General features: G+C 41.7%; 1 protein-coding gene across 1 annotated transcript in view; it reads right to left on the bottom strand.

Moving 5' to 3' along the window:
- The window catches only part of USH2A (usherin), an 855,126-nt gene that overhangs the window by 424,738 nt on the left and 414,856 nt on the right, over positions 1-15,532 (bottom strand). Inside the window, exons 27-29 of the mRNA XM_062211324.1 lie at positions 11,394-11,597; positions 11,203-11,283; positions 8,453-8,644 (exon numbers count right to left, since the gene is read on the bottom strand). Coding sequence (XP_062067308.1) covers positions 8,453-8,644; positions 11,203-11,283; positions 11,394-11,597 — 477 coding nt within the window. The remainder of the gene's footprint in view (positions 1-8,452; positions 8,645-11,202; positions 11,284-11,393; positions 11,598-15,532) is intronic.

Raw genomic sequence — 15,532 nt, forward strand, 5'->3', positions numbered from 1 at the left:
ACAAAGCCATACAGAATAGAACCTTGCTGGTGGAATAAAAGCTGGGTTTAAGTTCCAAAGTCAGGCATGAGGCCAAAATAACTTGTGATTTAAAGTCCCCTTGACAACTCCTTATACGGCCCATAAAGTATAGTACATTTGGTTTTGTGTATGCCTCTAACTCTTCATTAATCAATGGTTCCTTAAGGTTCCTAGTCTTAATTCTCTTTGTAGGCACCTCAACCATGAGTTTCACTCCTCTGTCAGTGGTTTGGAAACCCAAAAGTTATTCACATATTCTTTCCACTTGAGAGATATTGATAGTTTCAGGACTGGACAGCATTCTTTGTTGGGGCATCATCTATTAAGTTTTTCCTATTGCTTTTCCATGCCTTCTCCACTTTTCTCTGAATCTAATAGAGATCTTTCACCATTTCTCCCTCCATTTTTTTTGTCTTTCCTTCTTTGCTTTTTCATTTTTTCTTTCCCCATATAAGTAGGGAGCTTCTTGTCTTCCTACCAGCCATCGCAGGATGGGGTGGAGTGGGCTGATTAGCCTTGCAGAATGGCACCCTGTCTGCAGACCTAGAGAACAGGAATCTGCATTCTTCCATGATCCCCAGGCAAGTGTCACCTCCTGTGCACTGGGCACATTCAGAAGCATTGCCCTTGGGGGTCAGAGGGCCTCCTTATACCACCTCTATTTCTTTATTTACCTTAGCAGCCTTCTTACAGCAAAGCTGCTACAGATACAACAAAGGAGGAAAGAATTCAACCCTAGCAGGTGAAAACGACCCCTTCTCAGTGACCATTCCTTGACACAGTATTTTTTCAATGTGTGGTCCATGTACTTTCTGCAAAGGAAGCAACTAGAATGCAGAATAAAATGTCGATTTTAAATGCTTGTACAAAATTGTGTGAGGGTACCCAAGAACAGAACTGATAAGCAATTTGGGAATCACCTCATGACCCAACGAACTGAGAGTCCTAATTAGTAGCAGGAGTAAGTGTGGATGATAAAGAAAAATTAGGTATACTTTCAATATGTTAACCATTTTCTTCAGATAAATTTTGAGGTCTACTGCATATGAGGGCTGAACCAGTTTTAGTGGGAAAAGCATTATTATCAATTGTATTATAAATTAAAATGTCTAATTTATCTACATAAATTTTCTACATAAATTTTGGGGTACTGTTGAACTGCTAAACTACACCATGTAATAAATACTATTATTATTTATTCTACCCAAGAAAGGAATATAACTTCTAGATTTTATCTTAATGGAATGTAACAACAGAATTGAGAAAACATTTTCTATGTATCAATTATACCACTAGCATCATGCCGGGGCCCTATACTAATTATACCTATAATTAAGTTTGAAGGCCTAAATGTCTTTAAGAAAAAGATAATCATGTATGTACAACTTCAGGATATTCAGTCCAGACATAATTTCAAATTGAACTGTGAAGTTGCTTTCTGAGCAGCCCACAGCTTGAGGGGACATGCCAGGCAGTTCAGGGCAGCTGCTTTTCAGGCAAGCAGGGCTGAGGGAAAATCCACAGAACTTACCCAGAGTTCATTGTAACCCTTTGCAACAAGTCCATAGACACACAACAGTGATAAGGATAGGGCTGTCTACCCGGAGGCTCTGGCTAAGGAAGGGAGGAAGTGTACTTTCAGGAAGTCCTCGCTGTGAATCCTGGAGTTAAGAGGGCAAGAATCCTGAACTTGTGACCCAAATGGGCCCACCTGCTGCTGAGTTGGGGCTGTTAACCCTGGAACTTTCCACTGCTACTGAAATTTTTCTCATTTAGTCCTCTGGCTACCTAATTCACAAAGAAAAGATTCTGTTTCACTATTCTATTCTCCTAGTTCTCTTGGGTGATGTTCATTTTTTAATGACTTTTTTTTTTCTTTCTGCTTTTTGCAAGTCTGATCTTAATTGCCAATTTCTTCCCGAGACTTGATTTTTATTGTCCTGTGACATTCCTTTGCTAATGTTACTTATTTGCTTTTAATATCTTATTAGTTTTATATGTGCTTTTATCTTTTTTCAGCCCACATTTTTATTTTAGTTGGGAGATAGAAATTGTCACAAAAATTTCTTGGTTGGGGGTCTGGGGCTGTGGCATAGCTGGTTAAGCTGCCATATTGGGTACCAACATCCCATATGGGCACCTGTCCAAGTCTTGGCTGCTCCACTTCCAATCCAGGTCCCTACTAACCTGCCTGGGAAAGCAGTGGAAGATAGCTCAAGTGCTTGGGTGCCTGCAACCACATGGGAGACCTGCATGAAGCTCCTGCTCCTGTCTTTGGTCTAGCACAGCCCAGGCTGCTGAAGCCATTTGGGGAGTGAACCAGAGGATGGAACACTTCTCTTTATTTGCCTATACCTCTCCTTCTCTTTAACTCCAACTTGCAAATAAATAAGTAAATCTTTAAAAAGAAACAATTTCTGGATTGACCACTGGTGTCAAACTCTTGCTTCTAGTGGTGTTTCCCAATTCTGACTGCACAACAGAATTAGCTGAGACTCTTTAAAAATACCCATGCTGGCCAGTACCGTGGCTCACTTGGCTAATCCTCCGCCTGCAGCGCTGGCACTCCAGGTTCTAGTCCCGGTTGGGGTGCCGGATTCTCTCCTGGTTGTTCCTCTTCCAGGCCAGCTCTCTGCTGTGGCCCAGGAGGGCAGTGGAGGATGGCCCAAGTGCTTGGGCCCTGCACCTGCATGGGAGACCAGGAGGAAGCACCTGGCTCCTGGCTTCGGATTGGTGCAGCGTGTCGGCCGTAGCGGAATAAGACCTTTCTCTCTCTCTCTCTCTCTCTCTCTGTCCAACTCTGCCTGTCCAAAAAAAAAAAAAAAATACCCATGCTGAGGAGTCATTCCAGACCCATTAAATCAGACTGCAGCTGGGGCATACAGCTGCATACAGCGGCCCAAGTGACTTGCTGAGAACCTAGAGTGGTAAAATATCACCTTATAAGAATCCCAATAAGATGACCAAAGTTTATAGAAACCTGGAAGTGTACCAGACAAGGAAAAGTGGACTACTAGAAGGAGCATCCCAGGAAAACTCACTCCCCATCTAGGAGCTAAGTGCCGGCAAGCTCCCAGCACTCCCACTTTGCCAAACCCTGCAAAGAAAGGCACAGAGGCTGCAGGATTGCTGCAAGGCCAAGGCCAATTTACTTCTATTGACCCTGTCACCACCCCAGTGAAGGGTATCATTAGCAGCAACCAATGCCCAGTAAAAGGATTTGAAAACTATCTGATTTTGCTGTGTTAACACCCAGTCTGAAGGTAAGTTTAGGAATGTTGCAACTGAACTGTGGAGTAGAGATTTGGGGGTGTATTTGATTGAGAAATGGTAACTCAAAAGGAGAACAAGAATGTTGCCTGCAAATTTCAGGGAATGATCTTGTTCTAGGGAGGATTTAACTTACAAAATAGATAGAGTTCAGAAATAAGCAGTAGTATGCTGGAACTAAGATAGAAAAGAACTTGAGATCCAATAAACAAGAGAAAGAAGGTGAGTGGAAAATAAGAGAGATGAAGATGCAAGTTAGGATATTGAGAGGCAGGCAGAAATCAAAGGGAGTTGGATAAAATGAGGAGCAAATTATATAAATGTCTTAAATAGGACAATTAAAAATTATCCTAGGAGCAGATGCTTGCCACAGCAGTTAAAATACTGCTTGAGACAACCACATCCTATAACTGTGTTCAAGTGATGGCTCCGCTTCTGATTCCAGCTTCCAACTACTGTACATGTGGGAGGCAGCAAGTGATGGCTCAAGTACTTATATTTCTGCCACTCATATTGGAGATGAGGACAGAGTTTTTGGTTCCTGGCTTTGTCTTGGCCCAGAACAGGCTGTTGCAGGTATTTGTGGAATGAACTGGCACATGGGAGATCTTTCTCTGTTTTTGTCTCTCTGTCTCTCTGCCTATCAAATAAAATTTATATAAATAGCATAAAAATAAGCTGAGAAGTTTCAAAAAGTAGACAGAAAATCAGAAAAAAGGGAAACAATTATGAGGCAATAACCTGGAATTCAGAAAATGTAATTCAGAGTTATAAAGACAGCTATTAAGTCATTGAACTTTTACTATGTGCCTGCTTCTGAGCAAAATGTTTCATATAGATAATTCATTTTTTTAAAAAAATAGTTTATTTGGGGCCGGCGCCGTGGCTCACTTGGTTAATCCTCTGCCTGCGGCGCTGGCATCCCATATGAGCGATGGTTCTAGTCCCAGTTGCTCCTCTTCTAGTCTAGCTCTCTGCTGTGGTCCAGGAAGGCAGTGGAGGATGACCCAAGTGCTTGGGTGCCTGCACCCGCGTTGGGGACCAGGAGGAAGCACCTGGCTCCCGGCTTCAGATTGGCATAGCTCTGGCCGTGGTGGCCATTTGGGGGGTGACCCAAAGGAAGGAAGACCTTTCTCTCTGTCTCTCTCTAACTCTATCTGTAAAAAAAATTTTTTAATGGTTTATTTAATGAAAGGCAGTGTGACAGACCAAAAGAGGTGTTGCATTTGCTGGTTCACTCCTCAAACAACTGAATTGGCCAGGACTGAGCCATGCCAAAGCCGAGAATTAGGAATTCTAACTGGGTCTCCCATGTAGGTGACAAGGGTCCAAGTCCTTGGACCATCTTATGCTACCTTCCCAGGTGCATTAGCAAGAAGCTGAATCAGAAACAGAGCAGAGTAAGGACTTGGATCAGAACTCTGATACAGGATACCAGCATCAGAATTGGCAGCTTAACCCACTGTGTCACAACACCACAGCAATCTCATAAGAAAGATTTTAATACCAAATTTACAGATAAGGAAACTATAATAAAGGAATATATTTTAAGATTTTTTTAAGATTTATTCATTCATTTGAAAGGAAGAGTTATAGAGAGAGGGAGGGACAGAAAGAGAGAGATCCTCAATCTGCGGGTTCATAATCCAAATGGCTGCAAGGGCCAGAGCTGGGCTGGTATGAAGCCAGGAGCTAGGAGCTTCCTCCAGGTCCCCAGTGTGGGTGTATGGGCCCCTGCATTTGGGCCATCCACCACTGCTGTTCCAGTCACATTAACAGGGAGATGGACTGGAAGTGGAGCAGTTGGGACTTGACTTGAAACAGGATCTGTTTGGGATGCTGGCTTTGCAGTCGGCAGCTTCACCTGTTATACCAAACTGGCACCAGGGATATATATTTAAATGTATCTATGATTCAGTTAAGAAGTGATATAGGTGGCATTTGAGTGTAGATTGATTTCATTCTGTAAACTGTGTTCTGGATTGTTAAACAAAGGAGGACACATGGGAAGAAACTACCGCTTTTCACAAAATTTGTGTTCATATTTGCATAACAGCAAATTTTCCAAGCTGAAGAAAGGCCCAAATTTAAAGAATAAGAGAGTTCATTATATAACAGGAAAAAAATAATGAAAAGAAATCAATACATTTTCTGATAACAATATAACTTAATCAGCAAAGGACCCTGTAACAACCAATAAAGCTAAATTGCTTTGTATATCTAGGATCAGCATTATTTCAAACAAATATGATGTTAACAAGCAAAATTATTTAAAAAGTAAAATCTCAACAAAAGTCACATAAGAAATGTGAAAAGGTGGCCGGCGCCTCGGCTCACTATGCTAATCTTTCACCTGCGGCACTGGCACCCCGGGTTCTAGTCCCGATTGGGGTGCCGGATTCTCTCCTGGTTGCTCCTCTTCCAGTCCAGCTCTCTGCTGTGGCCTGGGAGGGCAGTGGAGGATGGCCCAGGTCCTTGGGCCCTGCACCCACATGGGAGACCAGGAGGAGGCACCTGGCTCCTGGCTTTGGATCGGCGCAGCGCGCCAGCCATATCGACCATTTTGGGGGGGGTGAACCAATGGAAGGAAGACGTTTCTCTCTGTCTCTCTCTCTCTCACTGTTTAACTCTGCCTGTCAAACAAACAACCAAAAAAAGAAATGTGAAAAGGCAGTGACCCTCACAACCAGTAGCAAAACTGTCCACATTCACTTATTCTGTTATTGTTTTTTTTCTTTTCCTCTTTGATATCTGTTATCTCAACCAACTGGGAACCAACAGTCACCAACCAATCTCCAGGCCCCCAACATCTCCATTTCTATGGCTTGGAAGTGGTTTGTCTTCACTAAGGTCTGTGTGCTGCATCCTTGCTCCCCAGGATGGCAGTAATCGGAGGAGGTGCAACCTTGCAGAGGTGGGGCCTGGTGACAAATCTCTTGGTTCCTAGGGGCGCTGCCTTCAGTACAGAATTCTAGTCTCCTGGATCAAGGTGGGGGAGAGTGTAGAGAAGCAGACTGATTGTTTCATATACTATAAAAGCTTGAAACTGTCAGCCTTTCTCTGGTTTCCTGTTTGAGGTGTGGTCACTTCCTCTTTTATGCACTCTCCTCATCTGCCACCTGCCATGGGGTCCTCATAGGATCCTGAGTCATTATGTATGGATTGGCAGTCTCCAAAGCCCTTGGGGCAAACAAACCTCTTTGCTTAAAAAGTTAATCTGCTTCAGGCATTTCATTATAGCAGTGAAAAGCTGACTCATAAATCCACTAAATCCATCTTTCTCCCTCTCTACTTTCTCTCTCTTTCCATCTCACTTTGAGCGTCTTTCCCATTTCTGTGACATTCTCTGACCTTGCAAGTTATCCAAGCTGGTTTTGGTGTTACTCAATTATCCTGACCCTGCACAACCAAAGTCAGCAGAAAACATCAGAATCCCCTTTAATTGTTAATATTATTTTTAAAAATCTTTTTCAACTTTAATTTATTTGAAAATCTGAAAGACAGACAGTCACAGACAGAACTCTCCCATCTTCTGATTCACTCCTCAAATGCCCACAATGGCCAGACAGAGACAGGCTGAAGTTAAGAGCTCAGAACTCAACCCCATCAGGAAGAAAAAAATAAAACTAATAGATACATTAGGTAAAAGGAAGTAAATGAAATCCTGTATAATAATTATTTTTCTTTTAAAGTGTTTAATTTAATCTAGAATGTAAATCCAATGGCTGAGTGGGAAGAGAAAGGGGGGCTTAGGAAAGTCTCACGTATTTTAAGGAGAATGGGACAAGGAGCTGTTTATAGAAATACAGTGATCTTGATGTCATCAGTGTGTGCCCATTTGCTAGTGGGGATTGAGAATTTTTGGTGATATCGTCCAGCTGCCACACCTAACCAGGGAAAAGGCAGTCTGTAGGCACAGTCAGGCAGGGTTCTCGTCAGGTAGGTAAGATAGGGAACAATGAAGAGGAGGCTGGGCTCTGAGGGTTGCTTTTTATTTTTTCTAAGATTGGTTATGTATTTGGGCTGTAGATTTCAAACAAGGAAGTCAAGTGTTTTCATTCAAGGGAATGAAAATCGATATGCTGGAAAGATATTTAATTCTCTTCTAACATCCATATGATTATTCAAATTACAGGAGTATTTCACAGGGGAATTTTTTTCTATCATTTTTTTGAGAGGTCAAACGCTGGTGTTTAGCTTTTGATTTCTGCGTGCTTCCACATTTTATAAAACTGAAAATGTTGTCTTGCTGCACACACAGGAGTTTGATTATTAGATGTTAACTGAAGTGTATATTTCACTCTCATCATTTTATGTGGCATGCTTCTCTGTGAGAAATTGATTCACCAATTTGCCAGTCAGACTGCTGGGGCCCTTATACTCCTCCACCTTGAGATAATTAGGTTTAATCAGCAATTTTACAACAAATAATGGTGGTGTGAACTTGGGCTAGTCCCAAAGAGTAAATGGCTCTATGGTAAAATAGTTAAGCTGGTCTTATATGAGTCTATCTACACAGGAATCCCCCAAAGACATCTGTGGAGTTAAAGGGCTATGGCCACCTGTGACCTAATCTCTTGGAGATGGAAAGAATATCAACCTTGTAATGAAATAATCCATAGGAACCTGTGCTTTCACAGAATTGTACTTCTCATCACAGGAAGATACAGGTTCTTACCAGGGTTGATGGTAGTTGTTTTGAATTAAAAAAAAAAAAGTTTATTTGATAGGCGGAAAGTTATGAGAGATGGATAGAGCACAAGAAATCCCATCTACTGGCTTATTTCCCAGTAACCAGGACAGGGTCAAAGCCAAAACTAGGAGCCAGAACCTCAAACCAGGTCTCTCATTTGAGTGGCAGGAACGCAGATACCTGAGTCATCATCACCGTCTCTAGAGTCCACATTGGTAGAAAGCTGGGCTCTGGAGTTGGGAATCAAAACCAGGTACTCCCATGGTGGGGCACGCGGGCATCCGATGCAGCATCTTAACCACTAGGCCAAGACACCACCTCCTCCCTAGTTGTTTTTAATGAGGCAAAAATAATATACATGTATTTCATGTATTTCAGGGGAAAAAAAAAAACTAGCCAAATGTTTTTATTCAAGATCAAGACAGAAAGGAAATAAAAAGATTCATTCCATTAAGAAATCACCTTTACCTGAGAGGGCGCTGGTGTTGACAAATTCAGCACTGGCAGCAGGCAAGCCAAGTGGATGGGGGTCCTCCTGGCTGTAGGCTTTCAGGATGTACTTCTCAATCACGCCTCTAACAACAGGTTCATCCCAGGTCACCTCAACGCTATATCCGTTTATGCTGCCGACTCTTGAGGGACTTGGCACACTTTGTGGAGCTATGAAAGAATAAAAGGGAAAATAGAGAACATAGTAGCTATGAGAAGACTACTGCCTCTATTCTTCACTTTTAATGGCTGCAGTAAATCAGACTCAACCATTAGCATAAATACAATTTATTAGCGTTGTAACTTTTCAGCATTGATTTAATATGACTGCACATCTTGAGCCATTCAGCTTAAGCGGTATTTCAAAACCATCAAAACTCCATCGACATAACATTCTTTTAAGTCTAGTCCAGGTTTTCCAAAAACATTTAATGTATCCGACATGTTTAAGCATCACTCATAAAGAAGGAGGTGGATGGTAGGCAGATAACAAGTTCAAGCAATATAATGATGTACCCCTTTGAAGCAAGATAATTAGACTGTTATTATACATAGGTGTTTGACACTTTTATATCTTCAATGTATTAGCCAAAAAAAACCTCACAAGTGTGATTGGGTTGTACTTGAAGGGCTGCTTCCATTTTCCAAATTCCAGTGTGTTGCCACTTAATTTTTAAAAAGCCAAAAAGTTCTACCAGATCTAATATAGAGGATACACTCCTAACTGCATCTGGGGTGAGGAGGGAAACTGGTACCTTCGAGATTCTACAAAACCATTTTCCCAGACATTTTGCTCAGAATATTTCAAAGCAATAATACAAAATCAGAAGGTTTAAAGGGATGGCAAAAACCACACTTGCAAGTTGAGCACCCTAATTTTAAAAATCCATAACCTTTAACTATTTATTAGATATTGCTACGGTTCTGGTAACAACTTCATCACAGCTGACTGCACTGGGGACACAAAGAAAGAGCCCAAGGAACTCTGTGGCAGGATGATGGATGAGAAACCGGCTCGAACTGCTCCTGGAGCCTTGAGCCCTGTCAATGGACAATCACTCTGATTGTCCCACATCAAATATCCTCCTCCTCTGATTTCACTCTTCAGACCCATAAAATAGGACAGCTTTAAGGGAAACACAGTGGACATCCATGATGAGAGGAAACAGAGAGGAGGAACCATTCTGTGCAGTTAAAACACCATGGGCACCACATGATCAAGTTGCAAGTGAAGGGACAACGGGCGCAATGCTGATTTTATTTGTCCTGAAATGCGGTACAGGGCAAAGTAAGTGCTGTCTAACAGATGGTCTTCTCATATGGGACAGAGCAAAACTGACTCAAAAATAATTAAATAGTGCAATTATTCTCCAGCCCTTGGGAGCATGTAGCTGCTCTGTATTGTGGTCAGATTGTAAATATGAATTTATGGCATAAGACTTCGTGGTCAGATCATGGCTGTAAATTCAGAGCCCTATTTGTGTACTTTCTCAGTGGGACTCACAATGGAGTCTATTAAGCCACGCAAGCAATGCACTTTCTAGACACCTATTTATGTTGCTGAGTTATCCTCAAAGCAGGCCTGATAGTATATTTGTTTATAAGGTAGAGGAGTGTGAAATAGGGGCAGAGAACATGTCAGTAACAAATGAATATTTTATGTCGGAGCTTTGTCCTAGCTTTGAAGTTGGAAAGGATTTTTAAGAGATCCTTCAGCTCGTTGCCTGGCTATAAATGGATGATCACTTAAATCATTCTGAAAAAGCATCGCATGGCCCTGCTCGGCAAAATCTGTAGGCAGCAAGCCCTGAGGATTATGCTTAGTGGCCCACCTCAGTACTCTAATATTTCAGATTAAGAAGATCCCTCAAAGATTGGCTGGGGTGAGTAATAAGTACATGGGAACACTGCTTAAAAGCATCATCTTTAAGCAGATTGTTATTTGCTAGGCAAACTTTCTTCCAGAGACATGGGTGGTAGCCATTTGGAGATTTATTTGACTTTCTGACAAACATTTGACCCAAAATGGCAGGACAAAGCTAGGATTACAGATTCACAGAACTCTTCATGATGCGTGCCTTCCTGGGATGGTATTGGATAAGAATATGTTGTGGCCACAGTCAGAGGAACAACACATTTCTAAGTCAGGTGTCTAAGATTAGATCTGATCAGATTTGGTCTCCTAGTTGTCAGCCTTCTAATCAAAAATATTAAATCAATAAGCAATTTCTGTCCCAAGAGGGTTATTCTAAGATTGTAATGGTCTACTGTGTGGCAAATATCAGCAATGCTGTGATAACAGACATGTCTGCTTCCAACAGGACTGGTTTTGAGCATGCTCCCAGGAAGAGAGGGTTGAGGGGATCCCCCCTCCCCAGGTCTGATGGTAACACAGACCTCTGGCCTGAGCTTCCTGGCATCTATGTAGTCTGAAAAGTTTCCTATCCTCAGACACACTGTGGTGTGTGGAGTCTGCTAAAACCTTAACACAATCGAAGTTTCCTTTCTACTGTAGCCAAAGAGGAAAGAATGGTTTATGAGCAAATATTTAGTAAACTGTTGATTGGTTAAAGGCTTTAGTCATCGACAGATGCATTTTCAAACCAAAGTGTGCTCTGTTATTAGTACAAAAATACTAGTACCTTAATGTAATGGTCTTTTCTGCTTTTCATATGTACAAACATACACAGGTGTGGGCACGGAAACACTGGAAGATAAATAGTATTTACCTGCTCCTGTTGTACGGCCCCGACTCCAGTCACTATAAACTGAACCTCCTTCATGCGAGGCTACCACTCGATACAGGTATTCTTCAATGGAAAGAAGAATTAGCAACATTACAATCGTCCATATAGAGAGCAGTGGGGGCAGGGACAGGAGGGAGACACGCCACGTTTAACCTGGAGGACCTTCGTGTTACCTGTGAAAGCCTGAAGACCACTCTCGGAAACACTGCGCTCTGTTCCCCGGTAAACCAGGATGGAGTTGTTTCCCCCGCAGTTAGCAGCGCTGTCAGGTGATAGGCATCCATCCAGATTGACTCTGACAGCGCTGCTGGACACAGATGCCAAGAGAACGGCAGCACCCCGTGTAAATTCAACATCCTTCATGCAACCACCGAAACCTAGCAAACAGTAAGGGATTAGTATCACATAAAGGGCTTCAGTCGTTAATTACCAATCATTTTCTATCCTCGGGAGCGCTGCATTTGGGGAGCAGGAATGTGGCTAGGTTCAATTGTAAAACTTTCAAGTCTTGCTTGCGAAATCCTTTAGGTTTCTCTTGCTTGTTACCAGGCTGAGTTGTTAGAAGCAAACAGTTTGATTTCTATGCCTTTAAAATCCTATTTGCAGTAAGAGGAACTCAACTTTTGGGACCAAAAAGCATTTATTTAAGCTCTTTAGAACCGCATTTTCTAAATTATGTTTCTTCTTTTGAAATAAAAGTTAAACAATTACACATAATGGTAGGAAGTACTCAAATGTCCCCCAATTCAGGAAAATCAAATTACTATATAAATCAGTTTTCAAGTGCCAAAAACTAATGTGAATTAGCGTGATTATTCAACATACTCATTGGAGGAAAATGCACTCCGAGGGTTTCATGCAGGAAGCAAGAAAGAGAACATAATTTCAAAATGTATTAGAATTCTGAGACATTCCCATGAATTACATACTAATCTTTTTTATTAAAAACTTACTTCCGTATTTTCATTTATTTGAGTGGGAGAGAGAGATCAAACTTTCATCTGCTGGTTCACTCCCCAACTAACCACAACAGCCCAGGCTGGGCCAGACCAGCTCCAGGAACTCCATCCACATCTCCCACGTGTGTGGCAGACACCCAAGTACTTGAGCCATGCCCAGGTGCCTTCCAAGGAGCACATTAGCAGGAAGCTGGATAGGAAGCAGGGGCGGGACTTGATCCCAGGCTCTTGGTTTGGGATGTGAGCCCCCAAGTTTCAGGGTGACCCACTGTGCCACAAAGTCCACCTGGCCTAATGATTATGTCTGTGGTATAGAATTTAGTCTCAGTTAAATCAAAGTACAGAGGAGCTTTTTTTGGGCTCTACAGTCTTCACTGAGTTTGTATTCCTGAATATACAAAGTGGCCACCAACTGTGCATTCACATTAGAATGATGGGAACCAAAATTCTATTTTGGCAATAGCAAGACCATGGCATGTCACAGAATGTGTACTGCCACACTGGTGACCTTCAAACAGCCACTAGTTGGCACAGTTCTGTGATGTTTAACATAGAATGTGCATGAAATGAATTTGGAACATTCTCTACATTTTTGTTAGAGGATAAACCCCACAAAGCATCCAGACAGCCAGGGAATAGCTGTGTCTTTAAATTGCTTGTTATTCTGAGTAATGAGAAATCAGCTCAACGAAGTCTGGCAGATCTCTGCTCAAAACACTGCAAACACTGGGACAAACCAGAGTGTGTGACGCTGCTGGGGCATACCCATTCATTTGTTCTGAACAAAGCACTGACAAGTTTGAAAGGCTTCAAGCACATCAATTGCTATTTTCAAGTCTAAAATGACCATATTGTTTTTTCTAGTTGTTTTAAAGATTTTTTTTTCACTTATTATATAGAGACACAGACACAGAAATCTTCACGTTCTAGTTCATTCCTTAAATGCTCACAGCAGCCTGGGGTAGGTCAGGCTGAAGTTCTGGTCTCCCAGATGGTTGGTAGGACTCATATATTTGAACCATCACCTGCTGCCTCCCAGAGTTAGCATTAGCATGAAGCTGGACTCAGAAGCAGAGTCAGAACTCAACCCTAGGCACTCGGATATGGGATGTAGGTGTCACAAGCCCTGAGCCCAACTGCAGCATCAAGCACCCGCTATTGGTCTTCAGTGTTTATATCTTCTAACAAGTAAGTTGTAGCCTCCTTGCTTCTAAGTGTTCTTTCCTATTACTTTAGGCTCAGCTGGTCAATATTGTTAGTCAATCTTAAACATACTATAGATATAAAGAAGTGGGGTGGATTAAATCTAAGCAATGAAGCTCAATATAAAAACATTTGCCAGAAAATTCAGAAGTAAAACATCCTTTTTTTTTTTTTTTTAGCAGCAGTTTTCTGATAGCACATAACTGAGTCGCCTAACTTCTCCATATCCTAAATTTCCTACAGTGAAAGGAGAACATTGGAAAGACAACTTTGGCGAATACATGAGTACTATTTTTAGAAATGCCGTTATTGTTTGACAGGTACAGGGTTTCAATTTGGCCAGAAGAGTCCTGGAGATGGATGGTGGTAATCCATGGAAACACACTGAATGCCACTGAACTGTGCACTTAAAAACAGCTAAGGTGATAAATTTTATATTATGTGATCTTAGCATAATTTTTTTAAATAAAAATAATAAATGTCATAAAAGTTAATTCTCAAGATGGTATTGTAAATTTAAGAAAGGCCACAGAGATAGTATTCTTCCTTAATTTTGCAGATAAAGAGAAAGGTCCAGAGAGTTCTTAAATGAGGTTGGTAAGTGCTAATCCTCCTAGGGAAATGTTCCTCTCGCCTCAGGCCCTGGAGGTAAAAGCTATACAGTTCTCACAGCCCCCTTCCTGCCCCCCCCACCCCGTGCTATCTTTTTGGCTGAGACCAAAGAGTTTGGTCAAATGAAGCTTTGTTCCATTCTGTCAACTCTGCACCACCAGAAACACTCCCAGCTACCTTCAAAATTTGAATGGGATGTGAGGAACAGAAAAGACTCCTCCTTTTCTTGCCCCCCCTGACTTACTGAGAATCACTCCCCAACTCCTGTAATTCCCACCAAGCCCTTGAATAACTAAAACATGGTCCAGAGCTCTAGGTTGACAATCAGAGAGACAGTAGCTGTTCTTCCAGGGGAGGCAGTCCTGCACCACGGCCCTGGGCTTGGCAGCAGACTGGGAGCCAGGATCCACCTTCTCCCTCTTTACTGGGAGCTTTGAGCACCTGTGACACCATATGCCCCTACCCAGCCAGCCCAACCTAGATGTGACTGTCCCAACCACAGCTCTCAGAAGATAAACTCCTGGCATACGAGGAAGTACATCTTCAGCACATTATGTTGCCCCGCAGTTCCAAAGAAAAGAGGAAAGTTAATTTTGCATTTGATTCAAAAGAAAATTACAACATTAATGGATAAGAAAAAACTAGCACTTATATGACCACAAAATAGAGCCTCTAGGGTAAAAAGTGCTAATTAAGAAGCACAAAAAAGGAAAAAAAGAAAGATTTTTAAGACTATTGATAGTGGATTGAAAGAAATACATTAAGTGAACATGAGTCACTTTAATTGCAATTGACTGAATGCAGGCTGCCTCTCTGGACTGTGAATATTCTCCAGCATCACTGAATAGGACATGTGGTGCTCATATAGATCAGTGTCGCAAAGCATCTGAGTCAGACTCTTAGGGAAGGGGGACACAAAATCTGCATTTTTAATAGTCCTTCCATATGATCCCAGTGTATCTTGAATAGTGATAATCAGAGCTAACTGTGACTTCTCTTGTGTTCTAGCTACCCTGCTTCAGTTTGCTATCAGTGGTTCGAGATGCCCTGCCATGCATGACACTGCAATGATAAACATTTAGTGTTACCCATGAATAAAAAGGAAAATGATTCCCCTTTGGTTCTTGTTGAAGTTTCAAACTCCCACCTACAGCACCAGTTTTAGCCATTTCTATAAGTTCATCAGTAGTAATTTAGGTATAAATTCTAAAGCACAAAAGCAGATATGCTGGCTTTTCTTTTTATTTTCATAGATGTAAATAGGATCAAGCAATCTCACTCACACAAAGGATTTTCAAGTTCTTCCTAACCTTAGAAATCGAAAAACCTGGAGAAGCTCCTGTACGAATGTAATATTTTTAGCTGCTGTTACATCTTAAGTGCCTTGAAAATGTCATTACTGTCTTATACCCCAGTTATTCATTAACTCCTTACTACTACCCTTCTAAAGTCTCCTTAGAGCTTGCCATATATTTCCTATTCAAAGGCATTTAAATCTTTATGTACTTACCAAATAGGCAAAGACTGCTTCATGGAAA

This window comes from Lepus europaeus, chromosome 14 (genome assembly GCF_033115175.1).
Source record: "Lepus europaeus isolate LE1 chromosome 14, mLepTim1.pri, whole genome shotgun sequence".
NCBI classification, from domain to species: domain Eukaryota; kingdom Metazoa; phylum Chordata; class Mammalia; order Lagomorpha; family Leporidae; genus Lepus; species Lepus europaeus.